The sequence below is a fragment of the Tursiops truncatus genome, chromosome 14 (genome assembly GCF_011762595.2).
Source record: "Tursiops truncatus isolate mTurTru1 chromosome 14, mTurTru1.mat.Y, whole genome shotgun sequence".
NCBI classification, from domain to species: Eukaryota; Metazoa; Chordata; class Mammalia; order Artiodactyla; family Delphinidae; genus Tursiops; species Tursiops truncatus.
Window position 1 is genome coordinate 6822581 of NC_047047.1, and position 22332 is coordinate 6844912.

Here is a 22332-nt window from a genome sequence, read left to right on the forward strand (position 1 = left end):
ATCACCAAGCCTATTCTGTTAATAAAATAACATTTTCCAATGTCTGTTGTCCAAATGCAGCAGCACACATCTCAGGGCAGGGATGCACTGAAGGCCCTTTGGTGTGGGCCGTCTCTCCACCGGCTCTGGTACATTTCTTTTTATAGAAGTTCTAATCTATTCGTATGGCCACCTTAAGATTCTAAATTAGCTGGCAGTGTTGCAGTTGTAAACAAGTTTTGTTTCGCTGGGAAAGTGATTACATAAGGCTCACTTTTCATCCCTTTCAGCTCGTTCAAAAGCTTTAAAAGGCACCATTCTATCCCTGAATTTTGTGACTTTGAAACAGACCATATCTTATCATCCTTTTATCTTCTGACTGTTCCTCCATGAGAATGTCTGCTGTATTACATTGCTCTTAAAATACAGCTTTGGCAACCTGAAATATGAACTCCCAGGTCCCCAAGCTTCCCAATCTGTGATTAGTTATAATTAATCCTATCACATGTCATTCCATCTTGGATCCTGTCAAGTGACCCAGAAGGCACTTTGCAAAACTTCAGGCAGGAAATCCCTGCACGTTATTTAATGGTGATGCTGTTTGCCACATGTCATGCATCTTCCTTCAGTAATTCATCCACAGACATTCCAGGAGCATGTCTTCAGTGCTTGGCACCAGACATTTCTACACTGGGTGGATAGGAAAGATCACAAACCTAAGATTGCCAGATTTAGCAAATAAAAATACAGAAATGACTTTGGTATAAGTATGTCCCTAATATTGCAAATTATTCATTGTTTATCTGAAATTCAAATTTCACAGGGTGCCTTGTATTTTATCTGGCAAACCTACAGATACCATATTTTGATTGAAAGACCATTAAAAAAAGTATTCTGTGAAAGTATTTGATCTTTGTTGGAAATTACATCAGAAAATGTCAAGATCTTAGAGGGCCATCTGTATATAAACTGTGAATGCAGCTTAAATCAAAATTCTGTCTTACTCTCCTAGAGAGCTTCCTTGAAAACGAATTTTCTCTCTTTTCCGACAGTAGCATAAGCATCTCACTCCCAACAGGACAGTGCTCAAGGATTCTCTTTGATTTTTCATCCTATTATGTATCTTTGTGCATGTGGAGTGTGTGTCTTCCTTGTAGCAAGCGTTGGCCTGTTTGGAAATTCAGGTGAGGGTTGGTACCATTTACAGGTCAAAGCCATCTGGCTGAACTCCTGCCCCCTCCACCCCCGTCCCCACCCACCATCCATGTCGTGATGGAAGACATCAGGCTCCACTTTCTACGAGGCACAGGCCGCTTCCTCAGTACCATGCTGACCTTTTGATGCCATTTATAATTTATATTTTGCTGAGTTATTTGTACCAAGGAATGTCTGGTTCGATAATGTGGAAGCTTTTTTTTTTTGCTGCCACAGAGGAGAATTCCTGACCTGTTTCCACGTCTGTGAGGAGACCAAGGAGATTTCTGTGTTGACCTCTAAAAATAGCTGGTGATGGTCGCAGAGCATCACCTCCCAGCACGTGGCCGTCAGGCTGCGAGGTTCTCATTAACGGGACTGCGTGTGGGTGACACTTCCTTTCAAGCTCTGTGTCATAAGCACTGTTATTCCCTCAGTTATCACATCCCATTAATTATTCATTGCCTAACTTTTTTCCAAATGTAATTAATGAGATACGTTACACAATGGCAATGGTAGTAAATATTATAACATAAAAGCAATGACTGAAGTGGCAATTTTAATTCGAGATGATTTTAATTACATGGGACTCCAACTTATTGAAAAGCCTGTCTCCACAGAGCCTCCTTGGAGCTTCCAAAGCTGTCACCACCTTGGTTACCTGAAGACAGTCTGCAAAATTTTCTTCCACCTTTACAGTAGCGAGCAAGTAGGGGCATTCAAGCAGATGGGTAACTGGGTAGGTTATCAGCAGGCACTGGACCTCCACCCACCCCAGGAGCCAGGAAGACAGCCTGTGTGTTGGGCATTTTGTTTCAGAGGAGGACAAAGGTAGAAGAAACTTGCACTCTGGGCAGGACCAGCTTCGTGGGCCGCTGACCCATGTGGTCATACAGCCCCATGCTCAGAGGGTCCACACTCGGTGTAATGCTCTGCATTTGTCCTCTTGAAATTCTCAAGAGTTTGATCCTTGAATCCGTGTTTTGTAAGCAAAGTCCAGTGGGACGACAGAGAGTGCGGCAGGGGCTTGGAACCTTGGCTCGTGGGTAGATCCTCCTTCCTGCGACAGGTTCAAAGACGTCTGCATCCCTGCCTGGTGCCTTGGTCCCATCTAATGCTCCCCTCTCCAACCTGCACGGTAACTGCTGCCTTCCTGCGCCCCCAGCAGGGCATGGACACACCTGGGGTCGGGGTAGGGTAGCACGCCCAGGGCACCACAAAGCCCTTTCCGCTCCAAGCTGGCAGCACCGGGGTCTTCAGTGGGCAGCTCTCTGGGGGCGAGCCTCCTCCCGCGACCCGATCCAGGTGCCTCATGCGTCCTGGTGCAAAGGTCACAATACCCTCGGAGGTTACCCCATGCCCATGTTGATTTGGGGCAGTGGGCCTACGGGAAGGGGAGATGCCTGGCTCAGTTTCACAACCCCCCGGCCGGGGCACCCCCTGATAAGACCCCCCAATGCCCGTGAGGGATTATACTCACCCCACACGTATCCTAGGGCTCAGAGAGCATGGCATGAAATAGCAAATAAAAAATGCGGCAGCATACGAGAGGCCACGGAAGAAAGAAGGGCTCCACGTCTTAGTGCTTGTAACGACACTTGTTTCCCTGCCTTCTGAATAAGAGGTTCACATACTCGTTTTGCAGTGAGCCCTGCAGATTATGTGTCAGGTCCTGGCTCCAGGGCTTAGGGGAGCCGGGTCACTGCCCTTATTCGGCATCAGGAAAGGCCTGTCTTTTAAGGTCTTAAGATCCGCATGGAGTGCCTTCTCTCAGGTGACACTCTGAGGTCCCACATGCATTTTGCCCCTAGGAATCATGCGAGGCACACACTGCCAGCCGTGCTCTGACATCTGGCTACAGACCTTCCCCCTGCCCTCTCTTCCTCCTGTTATCAAAACTCTCCTGTGAATCCCCTCGCTCCTTTTTTCCTCATGGGGGAAAAGAAAAGTGAGACCACCTTTGAAGCAGAGTGATTCTGATCAAGGAGACAAACCGGTTTGAAGCGGGAGCTCCCTGCAGGCAGGGAGTGTCCCCGGGACAAGGTGCAGTCCCCCTGCCTTTCCCCAGAGCCTGCTGGGGCCTTGACTGCATTTCCTGACTCCATCCTGGTGTCCCGTGAAAGAACAGGCCGCAGCTCTGCAGGCCCGGTCCCCAGCTGATGCACAGGACCGTTCAGACCCTCCCGGGAGAAATCATCACATCGGGCTGGGCCTGGGCTTAAAGTTTGATTGGCCTGTGGCACGGTGCTTGGTATTCTTTTCCTTTTAGCAGGCGGCTCATTTGTGAAGCAGGATTGCTCACATTCTCCACGATGGTGGAGCTGGGGAGTCACAGGACCCAGTCTAACTTGGCACCATACTCAGGCATAATAAAGCGAATAAAATTATATTGCCCACATTCTAGTTTATTCTGCTCCCCCTTCCTTTTCTTACCTCCCCCTCTCTTCTGTTCTCCCTCTTTGCTCAGCCTGCCCAGAAAGCACCTTTCCACGTTCAGCAAACCGTAAAGAAACAAAGGCTTGGCCCGAACGTGCCTTTCCTTGACTAGAATGTCCTCGTGGTCATTTCCCTCTCACAGCGTCAGCTATTCCCGGCCTCTGTGCATGGGGGTTGCTTTCAACCATGAGGTCTCACCAAGTGTTCTCTTGGGGGCGCAGCCCCTGTGTTCGCAGGGGCCACACAGTTTGGAGGGGACCAACCCTCCCTGACTCATCTGCCCCCCCTCTCTAGCCACGCCCGCACCGAGACTCCTGGTCCAGTGTTTTTCTCAAGAGTGTCCCACTCAGAATAGTCTCTACTCTTTTAAATTACATAGGATGTTGGCTTATAGAACTTTACTTCACTTGGTCCAGGAAATCAGTCAATCCCAGTCTATTTTTCCAGCTCTTTTCATCATCACCCGTGTGCCTAAATAGAAGGGCTGGACTGCGGAGATCCGCGGAATCCAGCTTCGTGGGAGGGGCCATCGTGTCCACGTGGTTCTGGAGAACTCGGATACCTGAGGGCGGGTGCTGGGCGTGAACTGCGCATGCGCGAGCCTGCAGGCCTCAGGCTCCATGATTCCCGGGACCCGGTTCGCTGTTCAGACTATCGAGGGAGAGGCTGGATCACAGGCGCGGGCTGCTGGGACCTAAATAAATAAATAACTTAAAGGGCTACTTGGTACTGGACTCTGTAAACTAGAAAGAAGGATAAATGATTCCACCCGCTGGTCTGAGCCTGTTTTGCTTCCCCCTACACACCCGCCCTGGTGGGTCCCCATCTCTTGGTCGGCCTTGGCTTCGCGCCATTATCCCACCCCCTTGCCCTGAGGCTTGCTTTGCTTCTCATCTCCCAGAGAAATCCTGCCTGTGGTCAGGGCCCAGCTTAGCTCTCACTTCCTCCATGGACTCCTACCTGAAAACGCTATAGCCCTCCTTATTCTCCCGGTCTCTGTATTCTTAGGACTAAGAACTTTATCGCAGAATTTAGCACTTAACCTACACTGTCCTCTTTGGAACTTTGTTCTAGGCCCTCCAAATTTGAGGGCGTGGATTAGCACGGTGCTTCTTTCCCCCAGGACGCTCAGAACAGTGCCGGGCAGGGGAAGTGCAAAGCTACCGTGCAAGGGAAGGAGCCGGGCACATTCTAAATGGCAGAGAAACCCCCATTGACCTAAAACTACATGAAGATGCTCTGGATGTGACCGGCTTCAGGCAGATACTGCCTTCAGCTCCTCCGTGAAGTCAACACGTGGCAAGATAAGAGATCTCCAGCTCCCAGCACAGCGCCTGACTAATCAGAGGCTCAGTGCCTGGTTGTCAGAAGAATGTCTGCAATTACCTGCGCTTGTAGAGGGAGCAGAGCTAAGCATTTGGCATATGCTCAGCTGTTACACAGTAACCTCCCGGCACAACCAGGAAGAAAACACAGGACAGCATGTTATCGTCCAATCCGGACTAACTGGCAGTAACAAGTCATCGTGACTTTTGGCTCCAATGTTCTCTGGTTTTCTTTTGGCTTCCCCACGGCTCATCACCCTGAATGGGGGAAAGGAAAAGAATTGCATAGAAATGAACATACCTTCTAGTTAGAAATTTTGGTATTAGGCGTTTCTAGGGATAAGTAACTAAAATGAGAGTCACCGGGCTTTTAATTACAAAGAATATTAGTAGTGAGGGGGACCTTAGCAGTCATCTGGTCCAAGCCCATGTCTTAATAGATGGAGAGGTGGAGACCTTCAGGGAATGACTACAACCCAGGTGTGAAGGTTTCCAGGCTGCCTCACTCTCCTTGAACCTCAGCTGGGATGAGCCGTCAAGCTCACCTTGATGATCATATAGCAGGTAGCTGGGAAGTTGGGTTTGTGGCATGTGTCCAAGACCTCCTGGATGGAGCAGGCTGTATGATGGCCTGTCCAAGAGACGCCCTTCACTTCCTTACAGAGAGAATCCCCTATTGGGTTCACCCTACCCTGAGCTGCACGTTGTTCAGGGGAGGTTGGTTAGGCTCCAGTCCTAAGAAAGGACTACTGATTGGTCCAAGCCAGTCTTCGTGGTCTTATTACCCTTGCTATGGAGCTGGTTTAGTCGTGGTCACGTGACACAGTGCAAGCCCAGCGAGATATGAGGGGTAGTCTGTGTAACGAGGGAAATAAGACAGGACCGTTACTTTCTCTGGACATGGTCAGCCATGAGTGATGACTGTAGCGGCTCTCTGAGGGCCGTGAGGGGCGTCAGCCTGCAGACAAGCCAAGGACGGCAGTGAGAGAAGATGGAAAGAACCTGGGTCCTTGAGGAGGCCTCGGAGCCTGAGAATTAGCCAATCCTGGAAACGCCCCTCCCTGGGGCTTCTCACATGAGGCCTGCACGTCCTTCCTGACTATGTTTTTGCTTATTTTAGTTGTCATCCCTGTTCCCTGTCACTACACACAGCCTGTCAGCTATGCTCTATTACATAGCCTTTCAGAAGGCCCTTCTGCACGGCACTTCCCGCAGAAACACCTGAATAATACTTTACACATTTGCCCTGAGAGTCCTTATCTGAGGAGCGAACCCAGCCTGGTGTACGACAGCTCGCAAGCTCACAGCTTGAGCGGGTACGGCCACAGGTCTGTGTCTCAGATGCTGTCATTTGGTTTCCATAAACTTGTGCTCATCGTCCTGAAGTCTTGTATTCCTTGGTGAGATGCAAATTAAACGCCACATCGTGCCGACATTCAGAAGCTCACCTTATTTGCTTTAAACACAGGAGCAAAATGGAATTGGTTTATTCCGATGGAGATGAGGTTAGGAGGAGTGTTTTCAAGAGCCAGACACAATTCCGGAGCCACCAGGCTCTCTGAGCCCCGCCAGCCTCCCTTGGGAGCTGCCTTTGACCTCGTTCAAGGCCATAGCCGTCTGGAGCTCTACACTAAAACAGCCAGGTTTACGGAAATAGGAGACTTCTAAGAAGTAGTGTTGGAAAGCTCATTTGCTGAGTCATTTTGGACATTCCTTTTCTGGGGAGACAAGAGTAGCTCATCTCCCAGGTTTTTTCCTGATCAGACATTTTATAACCCCATGGAGTGACCAGATGGGTGAAGTGAGTTAAGAACGCCAGTAAACTGGAGGAATTCCTGTTTGTTTGGGCTGCCGTGTTGGAAGAAGTATTAGAGTTCTTAAAAATTAAAGACCAGTGTTAACCTTATGTATTGAGCACTTGCGACATGCTCGGCACTGTGCTAAGAACATTACAAGCATGTTCTCATTTGGTCCACCTAGCAGCCCTGTGAGGTCAGCACTGTTAATTACCTCGTTAATCCAGTGAGGCAGCTGAGTCTCAGAGAGGTTAAGTAACTTCCCCAAGGTCACACAGCCAGCAAGCAGGGGAGGTCAAATGTCCATCTGGGTCTGTCCATCTGATTCTAAAACCTACCCAACATTCTGCCTCACGTGGTAAAAATTCTCTAAATGTGGCTGAGGCCAGAAACGCTGATAATTTATTTCACTTGCTGGGAAAGTCTGGCTCTACACAGAATACAGGTTAGCGTTAGGAGCCTAAGATCTGGGTTGCAGCCGCTCTCCTCCACTAACTAGGTGTGCAGCCTTGAGTAGGTCACTTAATCTCTCTGTTTTGCCTTCTGTAAAGTAGACATAATGACTTTGCTACTTTATAGGTTTATCGTGAGGTTCAGAGGAGGGACTTGAAAAGAAAATGCTTTGAAAAATGTTAACGAACCATATAAATTCAAGCACTTATTACTATTAAAAGTAGTCAAGTAAGGACAAGAAATTAGATTAATTGGACTACATCCAAATTAAAGTGTTTTTGCTGCAAACAATATCATCAAGAAAGGGAAAAGACAACCCACATGCAGGAGAAAATATTTTCAAATTGTATATCTGACAAGGGACTTTTATTTAGATTATATAAAGAACTATTATAATTCATTAATGAAGAATTTTTGAAGGGCAAAGGACTTAAATAGACATTGTCCAAAGAAGACACACACGTGGCCAATAAGTACATGAAAAGATGCTCAATATCATGAGACAGACGCACAACAAAGTCACAATGAGTTCCTACTCCACACCTACCACTATGGCTAGAACCATAAAGATGGACAGTCACAGGTGTTGGCAGGCATGTAGAGAAATTAGAACCCTCACACCCTCCTGCTGGGAACGCAGAATGGGACAACTGCTTTGGAAAGCCGTCTGACAGTTCCTCAGAAGATTAAACATAGATGGGACTTCCCTGGTGGTCCAGTGGGTAAGGCTCCGTGCTCCCAATGCAGGGGGCCTGGTTTTGATCATTCAAAGCCTTCAGTCCAGAGAAGATAGCTGGGTGGAGAATGTTCTCCGACAGGCCTTTATTTTAAAGTAAACTAATTAAATATTTTAGAAACAGAAAAAATATCAACAGGTCCAGGACTATTTGGGAACCAATGAGTATTTGTACATTATTGTATTTTTCCTTTATTTGTGAAATGTCATCCTCTTTGGTTGGGTCACATGTGGGTCTTTAGTCAACTGAAAGTAAAACTTTGTTCCAAATATGACCCAGAACTCCAAGCAATAACTTTTTTTTCTCTTGGTTCATCTGGAAGAGAAAATTCTTCACCCATCCCTAAAAAGAAAATCAGGTAAATCCAAAAGCAGGGCTGACCCCAGAACAGAAGAACTGACATCCCTTAGCAAGTATTATTAGTTGGGCAGTAATGCTGTAACCTCAGGGATCCTAAAGGAGTGTTTTGGTGCTGTTCAAACAGATTTCCCAAACCATGGCACCCCTCTAAGCTAAGGAAGCAGAGCACCAGACAGCTGGTTAAGAATTAATGGCGGGACTTCCCTGGTGGTGCAGTGACTAAGAATCTATCTGCCAGTACAGGGGACACAGATTCAATCCCTGGTCCGGGAAGATCCCACATGCAGTGGAGTAATTAAGCCCATGCGCCACAACTACTGAGCCTGAGCTCTAGAGCCTGCGAGCCACAACTACTGAGCGCACCGCAACTACTGAAGCCCACACACCTAGAGCTTGTGCTCCATAACAAGAGAAGCCACCGCAATGAGGAGCCCGTGCACTGCAACGAAGAGTAGCCCCCACTCGCCGCAACTACAGAAGGCCTGCATGCAGCAACGAAGACCCAATGCAGCCAAAAATAAATAAAATTTAAAAAAAAAGAATTAATGGCTTACTGTCATTTGTAACATTTGATGTCATAAAGGTCAGAAATCTGGAACATGACAAGGGCCCCATGAGGTGACATCTGTGCTCTCTGGTGTTTGAAATTGATGATCAAGCCTTATGTTCCAAAGCCTTTCATAAAATTGGAATTTGGGCATTAGTTCTTCAGTCCTTGATCGAACTATGTAAATGGCCCCATTGACTGGTCAGGAGGGTTTCTGGTTTCTTTGGCTTGTAACACAAAGTATTCCGTATGCTACCACGGGATCAGCTTTGAAATATGAGGCATGATTTATGTCCACGTTTACAGACCTCCTATGTTACTGGATTTCTCTCCTGCTGAATGTGGCAAGTTCTGTTGACTTTTATCCTCCCCTAAGACCAGCAGAAATTTTCAGAGACCTTAGGATATGTGCCATGCTGAATAAGTCTTCTCTATGACCTTAATCCCTTCCCCAAGCCATTCCCTACTCCCATCCTAGTTCCCTGCCCCTTTTTTCTTACCTTTAACAGATTGTCTTACCTGAGCCCTTGGAGTCCCCCTTCAGGCTGAAGCCACCATCCTGCCTGAAGTTTTTACATAGGCTAAACTATATCCCCCATGCTTATTTTTGGACCTAAACATAATGTTTATCCTTCTTCATTGTCACCTGGTACTGAAGAGCAATCTTCTAAATAACTATTTAATTAAAGGAAGATGTGAAACTACTACGACAATCTATTTAGAAAGTAAAGAAATGAGAAACACGGCATAATGAGGACGATCACCTGCGACCATAGGAACGTTCAAAGGCAAGATGATAGTTCCCAAAGCTTCCGTTATTAAGAAAGAATAAAAATAGCCAAGATGGCGACTCCCCTGGTGGTCCAGTGGCTAAGACTCCACGCTCCCAGGGCAGGGGGCCCACGTTTGATCCCTGGTCAGGGAACTAGATCCCACACGCCACACTAGGAGTTCGTATGCCGCAACTAAAAGATCCCATGTGCCACAACGAATACCCAGTGCAGCCAAATAAATAAATAAATAGCTTTCTAAATAGCCAAGATGAACAACTCAAGAAGTTTATAAAAGTATTATAAAGTAATCCTGAAAAATGTAGAAGGAAGCAAGACCAGAAAATAGTCCAATTATTATATAGATCAAGAGCTGTTTCTTTGAAAATAATATAAAATAGACAAACCCTTGGCAAAATATAATAAAGAAAAAGGGGAGAAAAAACAAAATTTAGAATAAATACAATTTTTTATTTTAAGAGACTATTATATAAATTTTGTAGGATAAACTTGAAAATATAAATTAAATAGAATTTTTTGAAAACAAATGAACAGAATTGACAAGAAATGGACAAACCAAGAAATAAATTGTAAAATAAACCGAAGACCTGCCATTCTAAAAGACTTTATGACTAGGCGTTATTACTGGCGATAAGTTCTAAACTTTCAAGGAACAGATAATTCTCATACTAGATAAGCTTTTCTTATAGACAGAACACTATGAAAGGTAAAACACTCTCCAATGTATTCCTTTCAGCTAAAACCACCGTGATGCAAAACCTGCCAAAAATTGCCCGCAAATATAAAACAGATCAATGTAAACATATGTCAAGTTCACCTATAAACATAGATCTTCCCCAAATGCTAGCTAAAATAGTCGCAAGTTAAATTCAATCATATAGTGGTAGAATCACCTTCCACAATGAAATAGACATTTAAAAGGTAGCATATGTTCTGTCGGTGAAAAAATGAAAAACTGGAAAAAATAAGAAAGTTCACAAAATATTTATCCTTGTAATTCCACCATCAGGAAGTTTCCACAGTTAACATTTGAGTATATATCCTTACAGTGTTTTTTTCTCTGTATAAATTTCTTATGTAATTACGATCATGCTACTTTGTAGCCAGCAGACTGTCAGGGAAAGACCATGTACAGATATCCTGTGAGGTCCTCCCCTAATCTGGCAAAGAATTCAGAAACACAGCTGAGACCAAGCTGGAACGGGTGTACCCCAGGTGCCCTTGGAGGTTGTAACAGTACTAACACCTCAATCCTTTTACGCTTGGACCTCACATGTCCAGTCAAGAAGACTTACACAGTCTGCGTTCTTAATAATCCCATGTCAGAGCCTGTTTACAGACAGTGGGACCCTCTGATTCTTAAGCAAAACCCGGAGTCAGCGAAACCCCATCCTCTGTCCCAGGGAAAAAGCAGGGTTTAACACTTAAGTAGTCCTGATCTATTTCTCTGCCCTCAGATGACTGGAAAGCCCATTGCTTCACAAATACAGAGTGAGAATTTTTCACAACAGTAAATATTCTGTTCTAATACGGTTTTTTTTGGATTTTTGTTTGTTTGTTTGTTTATTTTGCGGTATGTGGGCTTCTCACTGTTGTGGCCTCTCCCGCTGCGGAGCACAGGCTCCGGACGCGCAGGCTCAGTGGCCATGCCTCACGGGCCCAGCCGCTCCGTGGCATGTGGGATCTTCCCGGACCGGGGCACGAACCCGTGTCCCCTGCATCGGCAGGCGGACTCTCAACCACTGCGTCACCAGGGAAGCCCACTCTAATATGTTTATAATGACTACATAGTACTGAAAAGTGTTCTCATAAGGGTGTATAATCCCCTAGTGTTGGGCATTTTGGTTGTTTACAAATCCTTTCCTATTGCAAATAGCATAAGAGCCTATAACCTTGTAGATAAATGTTTTTAAACATACCTGATTATTTTCATAGGGTAAATTTCTAGAAGTAGAATCTCAGCTCTGTCCCTTATTAGGATCCTTATTGTCCCTACCTAGAAGGAGACAGAATAATACCTACCCTGTAAGAAGGAGACCAAGGCATAAAGCAACAACTACAGAAATCTTGAGGGTCTCTGGTCTCGAGGGAGGTCTTGTCCGTTGTCCTCAGTTGCTATTTTGTGTTGGGATATGGCTGTTGTCCTCCCCTGGGGTCTGGGTGCTCCATTCTGATTTATTTGTAGAACTTTTCTTTGTTTGATTTTGTAGATTAATGAAACATGTGCAGTTTTTGCATTGTCAACAAGTGGTATTGTAACTTGCATTACAGTTTCTCATAGCTGATTTCATCTACTTTTTATGATTCTGTATGGTTTCTGACAGTTACACTTTTCTCCTGGGAGAAGCTGACTCCTCTGTTCCAAGCTCTCTGCCTGGCTGAGTGTCTATCAAGTCCCTCCTCTCTCTCTCTCTCTCTCTCAATCTCTCTCTCTCTCTCTCTCTCTCTCTCTCTCTCTCACACACACACACACACACACACACACACACACACACACACACAAACACACATGCTATGGCTCTGTGGTACCTGACACCAAGTGAATTCTCAGCAAAGGTCACACCAGTATCATCCCTCATCTCCATGCCATTTACTCTGAACATAAATTTAAAGAACCACCCACCTTTTTATCCTTAACATTTTTAGAACCGCACTTATTTGAGTCATTTTTCTCACAAGGCTATCTATATACCTGTTCTTTCTAGCTTTGGTACACAGACTTTTAAAATCAGAGCTTAATTTCCACAATAATGGTTTTTAACTAAATTAAGTAATGCCTAATTTGACTGGGTGATAAAATGGGCAGTGACTATAGAAGAGACCTGCTTGGTTGTTTCATTCATCATCTTTTGATACAATTAATCAGAGCTGGAGGTTGGAAGTACTGAGAGAGGGTTCCTTTCCACTTGATAAATTTTAAAAAAAATTTTAGTGGAGTATAGTTCCTTTACAATGTTGTGTTAGTTCCCAGTGTACAGTAAATCGATTCAGTTATACATATACATATATCCCCTCTTTTTTAGATTCTTTTCCCATATAGGTCATTACAGAGTATTGGGTAGAGTTTCCTGTGCTATACAGTAGGTCCTTATTAGTTATCTATTTTATATACAGTAGTGTGTATATGTCCATCCCAGTCTCCCAGTTTATCTCTCCTCCCCCTTATCCCCTGGTAACCATAGGTTTGTTACATCTGTGACTCTGTTTCTGTTTTGTAAATAAGTTCATTGTATCATTTTTTTTAGATTCCATATATAAGCAATATCATGATATTTGTCTTTCTCTGTCTAACTTCACTCAGTATGAAAATCTCTAGGTCCATCCATGTTGCTGCAAATGGCATTATTTCGTTCTTTTTTATGGCTGAGTAATATTCCATTATATATATGTACCTCATCTTCTTTATCCATTCCTCTGTTGATGGACATTTAGCTTTCTTCCATGTCCTGACTATTGTAAATAGTGCTGCAATGAACATTGGGGTGCATGTATCTTTTCGAATTATGGTTTTCTCCAGATATATGCCCAGGAGTGGGATTGCTGGATCATATGGTAGCTCTATTTTTAGCTTTTTAAGGAACCTTCATACTGTTCTCCACAGTGGCTGTACCTGTTTACATTCCCACCCACAGTGTAGGAGGGTTCCTTTTTCTCCATACCCTCTCCAGCATTTATTGTTTGTAGATTTTTTGATGATGGCCATTCTGACTGGTGTGAGGTGAAACCTCATTGTAGCTTTCATTTGTATTTCTCTAATAATTAGTGATGTTGAGCATCTTTTCATGTGCTTTTTGGCCATCTGTATGTCTTCTTTGGAGAAATGTCTATTTAGATCTTCCGCCCATTTTTTGAATGGGTTGTTTTGTTGGTTGATATTGAGTTGCATGAGCTGTTTATATATTTTGGAGATTAAACCCTTGTCAGTTGCTTCATTTGCAAATATTTTCTCCCATTCTGAGGGTTGTCTTTTCGTTTTGTTTATAGTTTCCTTTGCTGTGCAAAAGCTTTTAAGTTTCATTAGGTCCCATTTGTTTATTTTTGTTTTTATTCTCATTACTCTAGGAGGTGGATCAAAAAGATGTTGCTGTGATTTATGTCAAAGAGTGTTCTGCCTATGTTTCCCTCTAATAGTTTTATAGTATCTGGCCTTACATTTAGGTCTTTAATCCATTTTGAGTTTATGTTTGTGTTTGATGTTTGGGAGTGTTCTAATTTCATTTGTTTACATGTAGCTGTCCAGTTTTCCCAGAACTGCTTATTGAAGAGACTGTCTTTTCTCCATTGTATATCCTTGCCTCCTTTGTCGTAGATTAGGTGACCATAGGAGTGTGGGTTTATCTCTGGGCTTTCTATCCTGTTCCATTGTTCTATATTTCTGTTTTTGTGCCCGTACCATACTGTTTTGATTACTGTAGCTTTGTAGTATAGTCTAAAATCAGCTCCATTTTTCTTTCTCAAGATTACTATGGCTATTTGTGGTCTTTTGTGTTTCCACACAAATTGTAAAATTTTTTGTTCTAATTCTGTGTAAAATGCCATTGGTAATTTGATAGGGATTGCATTGACTCTGTAGATTGCTTTGGGTAGTATAGTCATTTTTACAATATTGATTTTTCCAATCCAAGAACATGGTATATCTCTCCATCTGTTAGTGACATCTTTGATTTCTTTCATCATTATCTTACAGTTTTATGAGTACAGGTCTTTTGCCTCCTTAGGTAGGTTTATTTCTGGGTATTTTATTCTTTTTGATGCAATGGTAAATGGATTGTTTCCTTAATTTCTCTTTCTGATATTTCACTGTTAGTGTATAGGAATGCAAGAAATTTCTGTGTATTAATTTTGTATCCTGCACCTTTACCAAGTTCATTGATGAGCTCTAGCAGTTTTCTGGTAGCATCTTTAGGATTTTCTATGTATAGTGTCATGTCATCTGCAAACAGTGACAGCTTTACTTCTTTTCCAATTTGGGTTCCTTTTATTTCTTTTTCTTCTCTGATTGCCAAGGTCGGGAATTCCAAAACTATTTTGAATAATAGTGGTGAGAGTGGACATTCTTGTCTTGTTCCTGATCTTAGAGGAAAAGCTTTCAGTTTTTCACCATTGAGAATGATGTTTGCTGTGGGTTTATAGTATATGGGCTTTATTGTGTTTAGGTAGGTTCCCTCTATGCCCACTTTCTGGAGAGTTTTTATCATAAATGGGTGTTGAATTTTGTCAAAAGCGTTTTCTGCATCTATTGAGATGATCATATGGTTTTTATTCTTCTTTTTGTTGATGTGGTGTATCACATCAGTTGACTTGCGTATATTGAAGAATCCTTGCATCCCTGGGATAAATACCCCTTGATCATGTTATATGATTCTTTTTAATGTGTTGTTGGGTTCAGTTTGCTAGTATTTTGTTGAGGATTTTTGCATCTATGTTCATCAGTGATATTGGCCTGTAATTTTCTTTTTGTGTTATATCTTTGTCTGGTTTGGGTATCCAGGCGATAGTGGCCTCATAGAATGAGCTTGGGAGTGTTCCTTCCTCTGCAGTTTTTTTGGAAGAGTTTCCGAAGGGTAGGTGTTAACTCTTCTCTAAATGTTTAATCGAATTTGCCTGTGAAGCCATTTGGTCCTAGGCTTTTGTTTGTTGGAAGAGTTTTAATCACAGTTCTATTTCAGTACTTGTGATTGGTTTGTTCATATTTTCTCTTTCTTCCTGGTTCAGTCTTGAAAGGTCATACCTTTCTAAGAATTTGTCCATTCCTTCTAGGTTGTCCATTTTATTGGCATATATAGTTGCTTGTAGTAGTCTCTGATGATCCTTTGTATTTCTGAGGTGTCCGTTGTAACTTCTTTTTAATTTCTAATTTTATTGATTTGAGTCCTCTTCCTTTTTTTCTTAATGAGTCTGACTAAAGGCTTATCAATTTTGTTTATCTTCTCAAAGAACCAGCTTTTAGTTTCATTGATCTTTGCTATTGTTTTCTTTGTCTCTATTTCAGTTATTTCTGCTCTGATCGTTATGATTCCTTTCCTTCTACTAACTTTGGGTTTTGTTCTTCTTTCTCTAGTTGCTTTAAGTGTACGGTTAGGTCGTTTATTTGAGATTTTTCTTGTTGAATCAGTAATTTTTTTAAAATTTTAGATGTTTAAATAAGCGGGCTGAGAGAATAAGCGTATTTGGCTAACCTCTTGTTTGTCCCTGCGAACCTGAATCCCTGAGAGAGGCGAAACTCCTGGTTGTGGTCTCTTTGTGTCTCTTCTAAATGGAACCACCTTAGGCTTTCAGAAGGTGTAAGAGTAAGACATAGATTAGCGAGTCTCAAACTGGTACCCCACAGGCCTCATCTGACCTACAGATGTGTCTCATTGCAAAAAATAAAATGAAACTTTTCATTGTTAAAAATTCTCAAATTAGTTACTAGCATTTTAAAATCAGGAGATTTGATATAAACATCAGGATTTGGGGCTTCCTCTGAAAAAAAAAAATTGAAGGATTTGGTAACACTGGCTCTTATTTCCGTGTGGCAGAGATCCGCTGGCCTGGGGAAGAAGTAGACCAGTCAGGACTGTCCAGCTTGACACTTTCCCACTGGGGAGCCAACGGTCCACTGCCTTTATCATCGTGTGTTAGGCATTTGTTTCTCTTATAACTGGACACTTCACTCATTTATGCTACTTGCCTGACCCCTGTAGGTTTTGGATTTTCAACCAGTGATATAGATAGTAGCTCTCTAAGTCATCTGTTCTATGAAATCTTTGGCAGCCCCAAGGCAACAGAAAAACTACATATGTGAATATATGAACATCTCGTAGGCTATTTCATAGTGTAATAAAATGCATTGGCTTACTGTGTCAAGAATCATTTTTCTTTCATTCATTCAGCTGAACGTTGTTGACAGCCTATTCATGCCGCACCGCCTGCTAGCACTGGGGATACAAGGATAAAGTAGATAATTCCTATCCTTAGTATGGTAAGGGCTACAAAAGAAAAATAGGTGATGTGCTAAGGGGCTTAGGGGAGGAAATGTTAACTCTTCCTGGGGGAATTGAGAAAAACTTTACAGAATAGGGTAATATTTGCAACCAAGTCCTGAAGAGTGAGTTGGAGGTACCCAGAAGAAGGAAGGGAGAGAGGGCTTCGTAGCATAGAAAATAGCGCATGCAGAGGCACACAGGTTGTCAAAACGGTGAGAAATTTATTATAGACAAGCTTTGGGGGTGCACCCTATGAGGTGTGGCTGAAGACTTGATTGAGGCCAGACCATGAAGAGCTTCAAAAGCTGTGTTTAATAGAAGACTTGTTCCTGGAGGTATTACAGAGCTAACAAAAACTTTTAGTACAAGACCAGCAGTCCTATCAGCGAACCTCCTTGTGCCAGCTTTCCATTTTCGTGTCTCATTACATGATTATAATTTTAGATCAGTTCATATCAATAGAGATGCCAACAATAAAGGAACACCATTGCCAGGGCACCGATTACAGTTTAGAAATCAAGCATGTGTTGAGTTCATCCGGAGTATTGAATGAGAGGGAGCTGGGACCTCTTCTAAATTATTAACCTTTCTTCCATCCCAGTGGCGTTGCCCACAGGCTGTTGGGCATCACGGCCATCCACGCGGTGCCCACTAGGCACAGAGCCTGCCTCCAAGTTCCTTGTTAGTTCAAAGCTCATGAACAACTTTGGATATTTACCCAGACCCCACAATATACTTGGCAGGAGCACCCATGCCTGTAAGATGCAGGCATTTAGGTTCCAGATCTCTTCTTTTACTGTCTGTATTCAGATTCAGCCCAGGCCAGATTCGGAAAAGAATGTGTCACTGCAGCCAAAGGAGGGAACACAGGAAGCAGATCATTTAGAATAAAGCTGGGACTCTCCCAAACGTGGATTTGGTCTTGGCCACTCACAAAACCAGCAAAACATGTCATGAAATCAAAATACCAGAAGTAAATAAACCATCCAGGGGAGAACTGGGCTCATATTATATAGCAGATGAAATCTAGAGTACATTTAAAGACATTCTGTGCAAGGAAGTGCTGTTAACATTGGAAAAGCACAAGAGGGGCTGAAATCCCCTTAAGTGTTTTTTTATTGGAAAAGAAAGATTGTAGCCTTTTTGAAAGGTTAAATCCTTCTTCCTTTAACTCATTAACCTAGTGATAGACTTTTTTCTATTGATTCTTTCATTTCGTAATCACAGGTGAATACCTATTATTCCCAGGCACTGTGCTAAGTTTGGTGACACAAAGCCTTTTATTCCACGACCTCAGTGATGTTTTCATGCCCACACGTTTACAGTGGCACCATGTTCCTCAAATAGCAGAGGGTCCAAGAACTCTCCTAAAACTTGTCCAATGCTGTGTCATCATGTCAAGTCAATCCATGTTATCGTTTCAGAAAAAAGTTGCTTTTTAAATTAAGTTGACAGAACTGCTAGCGTCTTTGGTATGGAAACGTGACAACTAGTAAGCACGCCAAACTTGGCAATTTTAAATATATAAAGTTTAAAGTCTTCTTTCAGGAGGGTCTGTCTGATACGTCTTTTTCCATCTTCTTGATTCCATGACTCCAAAGAGCCTTCCTGGCTTCACTGAGCCCATCCTTCTGTTAGTTCTCATCTGCAGTGATGACCATCCCCGGCTTCTTTATTCTGCCACCCTGGCTGCTGCAGCTCCCCCAGCAGAGGCAAAGCAACTGCACGCGCTCCTGGCAAGAGCAGTCATTGTGCCGAGTCCTGAATGACCAGCTGTCCCCCAGAGACCCACAAAAAGGCTAGTTAATGGAGCAGGCTTTCTGCAGGTAGGGGTAGTTATCTTGATCCCACAACTGGAACCACCAGAGCCCTTGCACACAAGCCTGCCCCCATCCTTGACGTGGATTGCTTCCAGCGACACTGTCTCCACCGGGACCATTGAAACATGAATGTATTCAGCCCTGACTCCAGAGGACTGGGGCCTCACAGCACTTCAAAGCAAAGCAGGAAGAAAACCTGAAATTCTTGGCTCTCCCGACGGTTTCAAAAACAAATAATAATTACGCCAGTAAAACTGTCGTTTTAAGTCAATTTCCTAATTTAAGGAAGGAAAACATAAAACTCTGAGACTTTTCTGCCAATCTAATTCAGATCAGAGACTCTGTCTTGCTGGGCTAGTGGGTCTCATTACGATAGGACAGCAGTCAGAAAAGGAAGGCAGCACAGGAACTGTTTAATGGCCGTTTTCCCAGAAATTAAAGTGCAGCTTTTCAAAAGACAGTCACTTTGCGGTGCAAGCCCCAGGGAACTGCACACACGTTGCTGCCTCTGCCGCAAACACAGCAACCAGGTGCACACAGCAGTGGCTTCAGTGTCCTTTGTTGTCGGAATGAAAGTGGGAGAATGTACCGCTTGGTGATCAAAGCCTTTGACCATCATATAAAACCAATCAAAATGCTCTTTATTTCCCTTAATTTCCTAGTCTTCAGCAAATGTCATTCCAGGGTGTGGCGGGGAGACAGACCTCTTTCCTCCACCATGTGTTGCTTGGCTCTGGGGAGTTTTTACGTTTTGGTTGGTTTGTTTGGGTTGGGGTGGGTTTCTGTCTGTTTGTTTTTGGAGTTTTCCCCCAGTGTTTGGGGGACTTCCTGACACACTGTTAACATGGATCCCAGCCGTTCGTGTTCAGTCACAATCTAATAACCTTCTTTTTTTTTTTTAATGACTCCATTGATAGTAGCCATGTCGACTCAGCTGCCAGGAAAGATGGATTTTAGTTCATAAGGGAAGAAAGAAATATTGCAACCCTTTGATCACTAACCGTCCCTTCCCAGCCTCTGTAAAAAGATCCAGGATCCCTCACTCAACACCAGAACAAACAGCAGGCTGGAAAAGGAATTGTTGCAGCTCAGGCAAGGCGTAAAGGTGCAGATGTTGTCTGACGTTGAAGAATTTTGTCAGACAGTAGGTATGGACCATGACATTGGCAGAAGAAATAAAAACCACTAGGGAAGGTTATGTTCAAACTCCATTTTTCCCTAAGCCTGCAGTTCAAAACAGTGCTTTGACTTTCAGGTACATCCTGTAAGATAGTTTCTTGTCTTATCATTCCTCTGGGAGAAGCAAGGTTCCAGTGAGTTTTAAACATTCCCCCCCCCCCCCATCCCTGCCCCAACACTGAGGATTTATGAGGCTCTGTCCTTGAGCAAAGCATTTGTCAAAGATTTAAGGGGCGGGTGAAAAGGGTCCTTTACCTTGTCCTGGCTGATTTGCACTTGAGACCATAAACTCTCTGACAAGCTCCCTCAGCCCTGGGCCTTCACTCGCATTCATCCTGTTGAAGCAGTGGTCCCGGCTGGAAGGGGCAAGCAGATATTTGCTGACTTGACATTTAAAAAGTGGTCACTGCATTTTCTGGGTTTAGAGTTTGACCTCAAAAAAACAGTCAGGTGTGTTTCAATGCAATTAATAAAGGACTTTGAAGATGTTGACTATTATGTGAGTATTGAAACTTTCTTTTTGGCTCACTGTTTGGGTGGATGTGTGTGATGTGAATTTTTGTGGTTAATTAATTACCATGAGAAGTGTCCGTGTTTCCTGTTCTCTTTGAGTCTATAATTTGAGTATGTAACTTTCTGGCAAATTTCAGCAGGGATACGAACATCGAGTATAATTCCAAATAGTATTGCTATAAGCCACTGTACTGGGGTTGAATTTTAAAGTCTAAAATATTTTAAAATGTGTGAGTGAGGGATCTTCAGTTCTATAATAAAGGGCTCAAAGGAAAATTACTTGTTTATACAGCAAGCCGGCTCCTGTAAAGACTACAGGACTCGCCTCTGTGGGCAGGAAGAGGTGGGAAGCAAGACAACTTTGTCAGTCCCGCTGTCTCCGGAACCTTCCAGCAGGCCATGAGAGCACAGAGCAGGACACTGTGCCCTTCCTCACAGCCCACTTCCTAAAATAAAGCAAACAGACATTTTCGTTCTTTACAAAACATTTCAAGCATTTTAGATTTCCTTGCCTTTTTGTCGGTGATTGGAATCGGGAATGCATTTGAAAAGCCATTCCCAGAAACAGGAGCAAACTAGAAACAGTCCTTCTGCAGTTACACCACCTTCCCCTCTAAAACGATCACACAAACTAGTCACACTGACGAGGGCCTGATTACCAAGTGGCACCAACTTTCACTCCCAATTTAATTTCTGTGCATCCGTTGTTTTAACTGTGAGGCTGCTTTGACCTTGACGGTGGCTCTGGAGCTTCAGGTGACGCTGACAGATGCGCAGGCTGGTGGAACAACAGCTCGCTCGGTGGTGTATGCGTGTTTGCTCACTTGGCTTTCCTCCCCTTCCCTTCCCGGGGCCTCGTGGGCTGACAGTGCCGGCCTCCCGCAGGCCGACTGCAGGGCCTCCGTGCCCTCCAGCAAGGGCAGCAGCAGCGGCAGCAGCAGCAGCGGCAGCAGTTCCTCCAGCGACTCGGAGAGCAGCTCGGGATCTGACTCAGAGACCGAGAGCAGCTCCAGCGAGAGTGAGGGCAGCAAACCCCCCCACTACTCCAGCCCTGAGGTAAGGACACGCCGGCCCCTGAGCGCCTCCCCTGCCTGCGTCTCCCCGACCCGGTGAGCGAGGTCAGTCTTCCTCCGAGTGTGGTTCACACACCTCCTGCTCCTCCAGCCTCGGTGCTATGACACTGGCCTGCGAGGCGCCGTGACCTCTCTAGGCCACCACCTCCTGGCAGCCTGCCGGGGTTGGTTTAGGCTCATTTCCCCCAGCCCCTCCTCACAGTGCTCCTAATCACAGAGCTTCCTTTGAAGTCTAGAAACTTCATCTCTTATGGTCCCCAAATTCTCTATCTTGACGTCCAGAACTTTCCAAGTATGCTGTAAACATCACTGACTGGAAGTAACCTGAGGATCGGGTCTCCCTAAGGGTCAGCCGAGGCAATAAGCAGACAGGGCAGCTCCCTGCCTGGAAGTGTGAGCCCCCGTAAATCACGGGGAAAGGAGTTTTGTGGATTGGACATGGTTAGGATCTTACCTTTTTTCAGTTCATCACAGATTAGGAGAACAAGGGCTATAAATATGAATAAAACCTCCTTTGTTTTCTTTGTAAAAATATAAAAAGGAAAATTAGCATCAACTTACAAATACTAATGAAAACTTTTATAGCTATGATGAGTATCTGTGTGGAAGATTTAGGTGCCTCCTATAAAAATATTATAAGGTCCCAATAAAAGCCATTGCTACTTCTACTTTAAAGGGGAAAAAGGGGAAAATTTAATAGCAATTCAGAGCATGGATTCTTGAGAGAGGGCTGAGAGCACCCTTCTCTAGTCCCTGGATCTGTAAGGGTAGACTTTGATTTCTAAAGAGGGAATAAAATATGCTTCTTCTTGAGTGAATAAACATTTGATATTACTGTGGCTCATAGGATTTAGCTTTTTACCTACAACCTTCTGTACCACTCTGGGCCCAAATTTCTAAATATGCTCTAAAATGAAACCAAGGGCTTCCCTGGTGGTGCAGTGGTTGAGAGTCCGCCTGCCGATGCAGGGGACATGGGTTCGTGCCCCGGTCCGGGAAGATCCCACATGCCGCGGAGCGGCTGGGCCCGTGAGCCATGGCCGCTGAGCCTGTGTGTCCGGAGCCTGTGCTCCACAACGGGAGAGGCCACAGCAGTGAGAGGCCCGCGTACCGCAAAAAAAAAAAAAAGAAACCAAACCCACATATGCAGACCTTGGCGGT

General features: G+C 44.0%; 1 protein-coding gene across 14 annotated transcripts in view; it reads left to right on the forward strand.

The window, feature by feature from the left end:
- AFF3 (ALF transcription elongation factor 3) overlaps window positions 1-22332 on the forward strand; it is a 568741-nt gene that overhangs the window by 492128 nt on the left and 54281 nt on the right. For all 14 annotated transcript variants that reach the window (XM_073791036.1, XM_073791035.1, XM_073791040.1 and 11 more), the window contains one exon: window positions 20968-21154. In XM_073791036.1, coding sequence (XP_073647137.1) covers window positions 20968-21154 — 187 coding nt within the window. The remainder of the gene's footprint in view (window positions 1-20967; window positions 21155-22332) is intronic.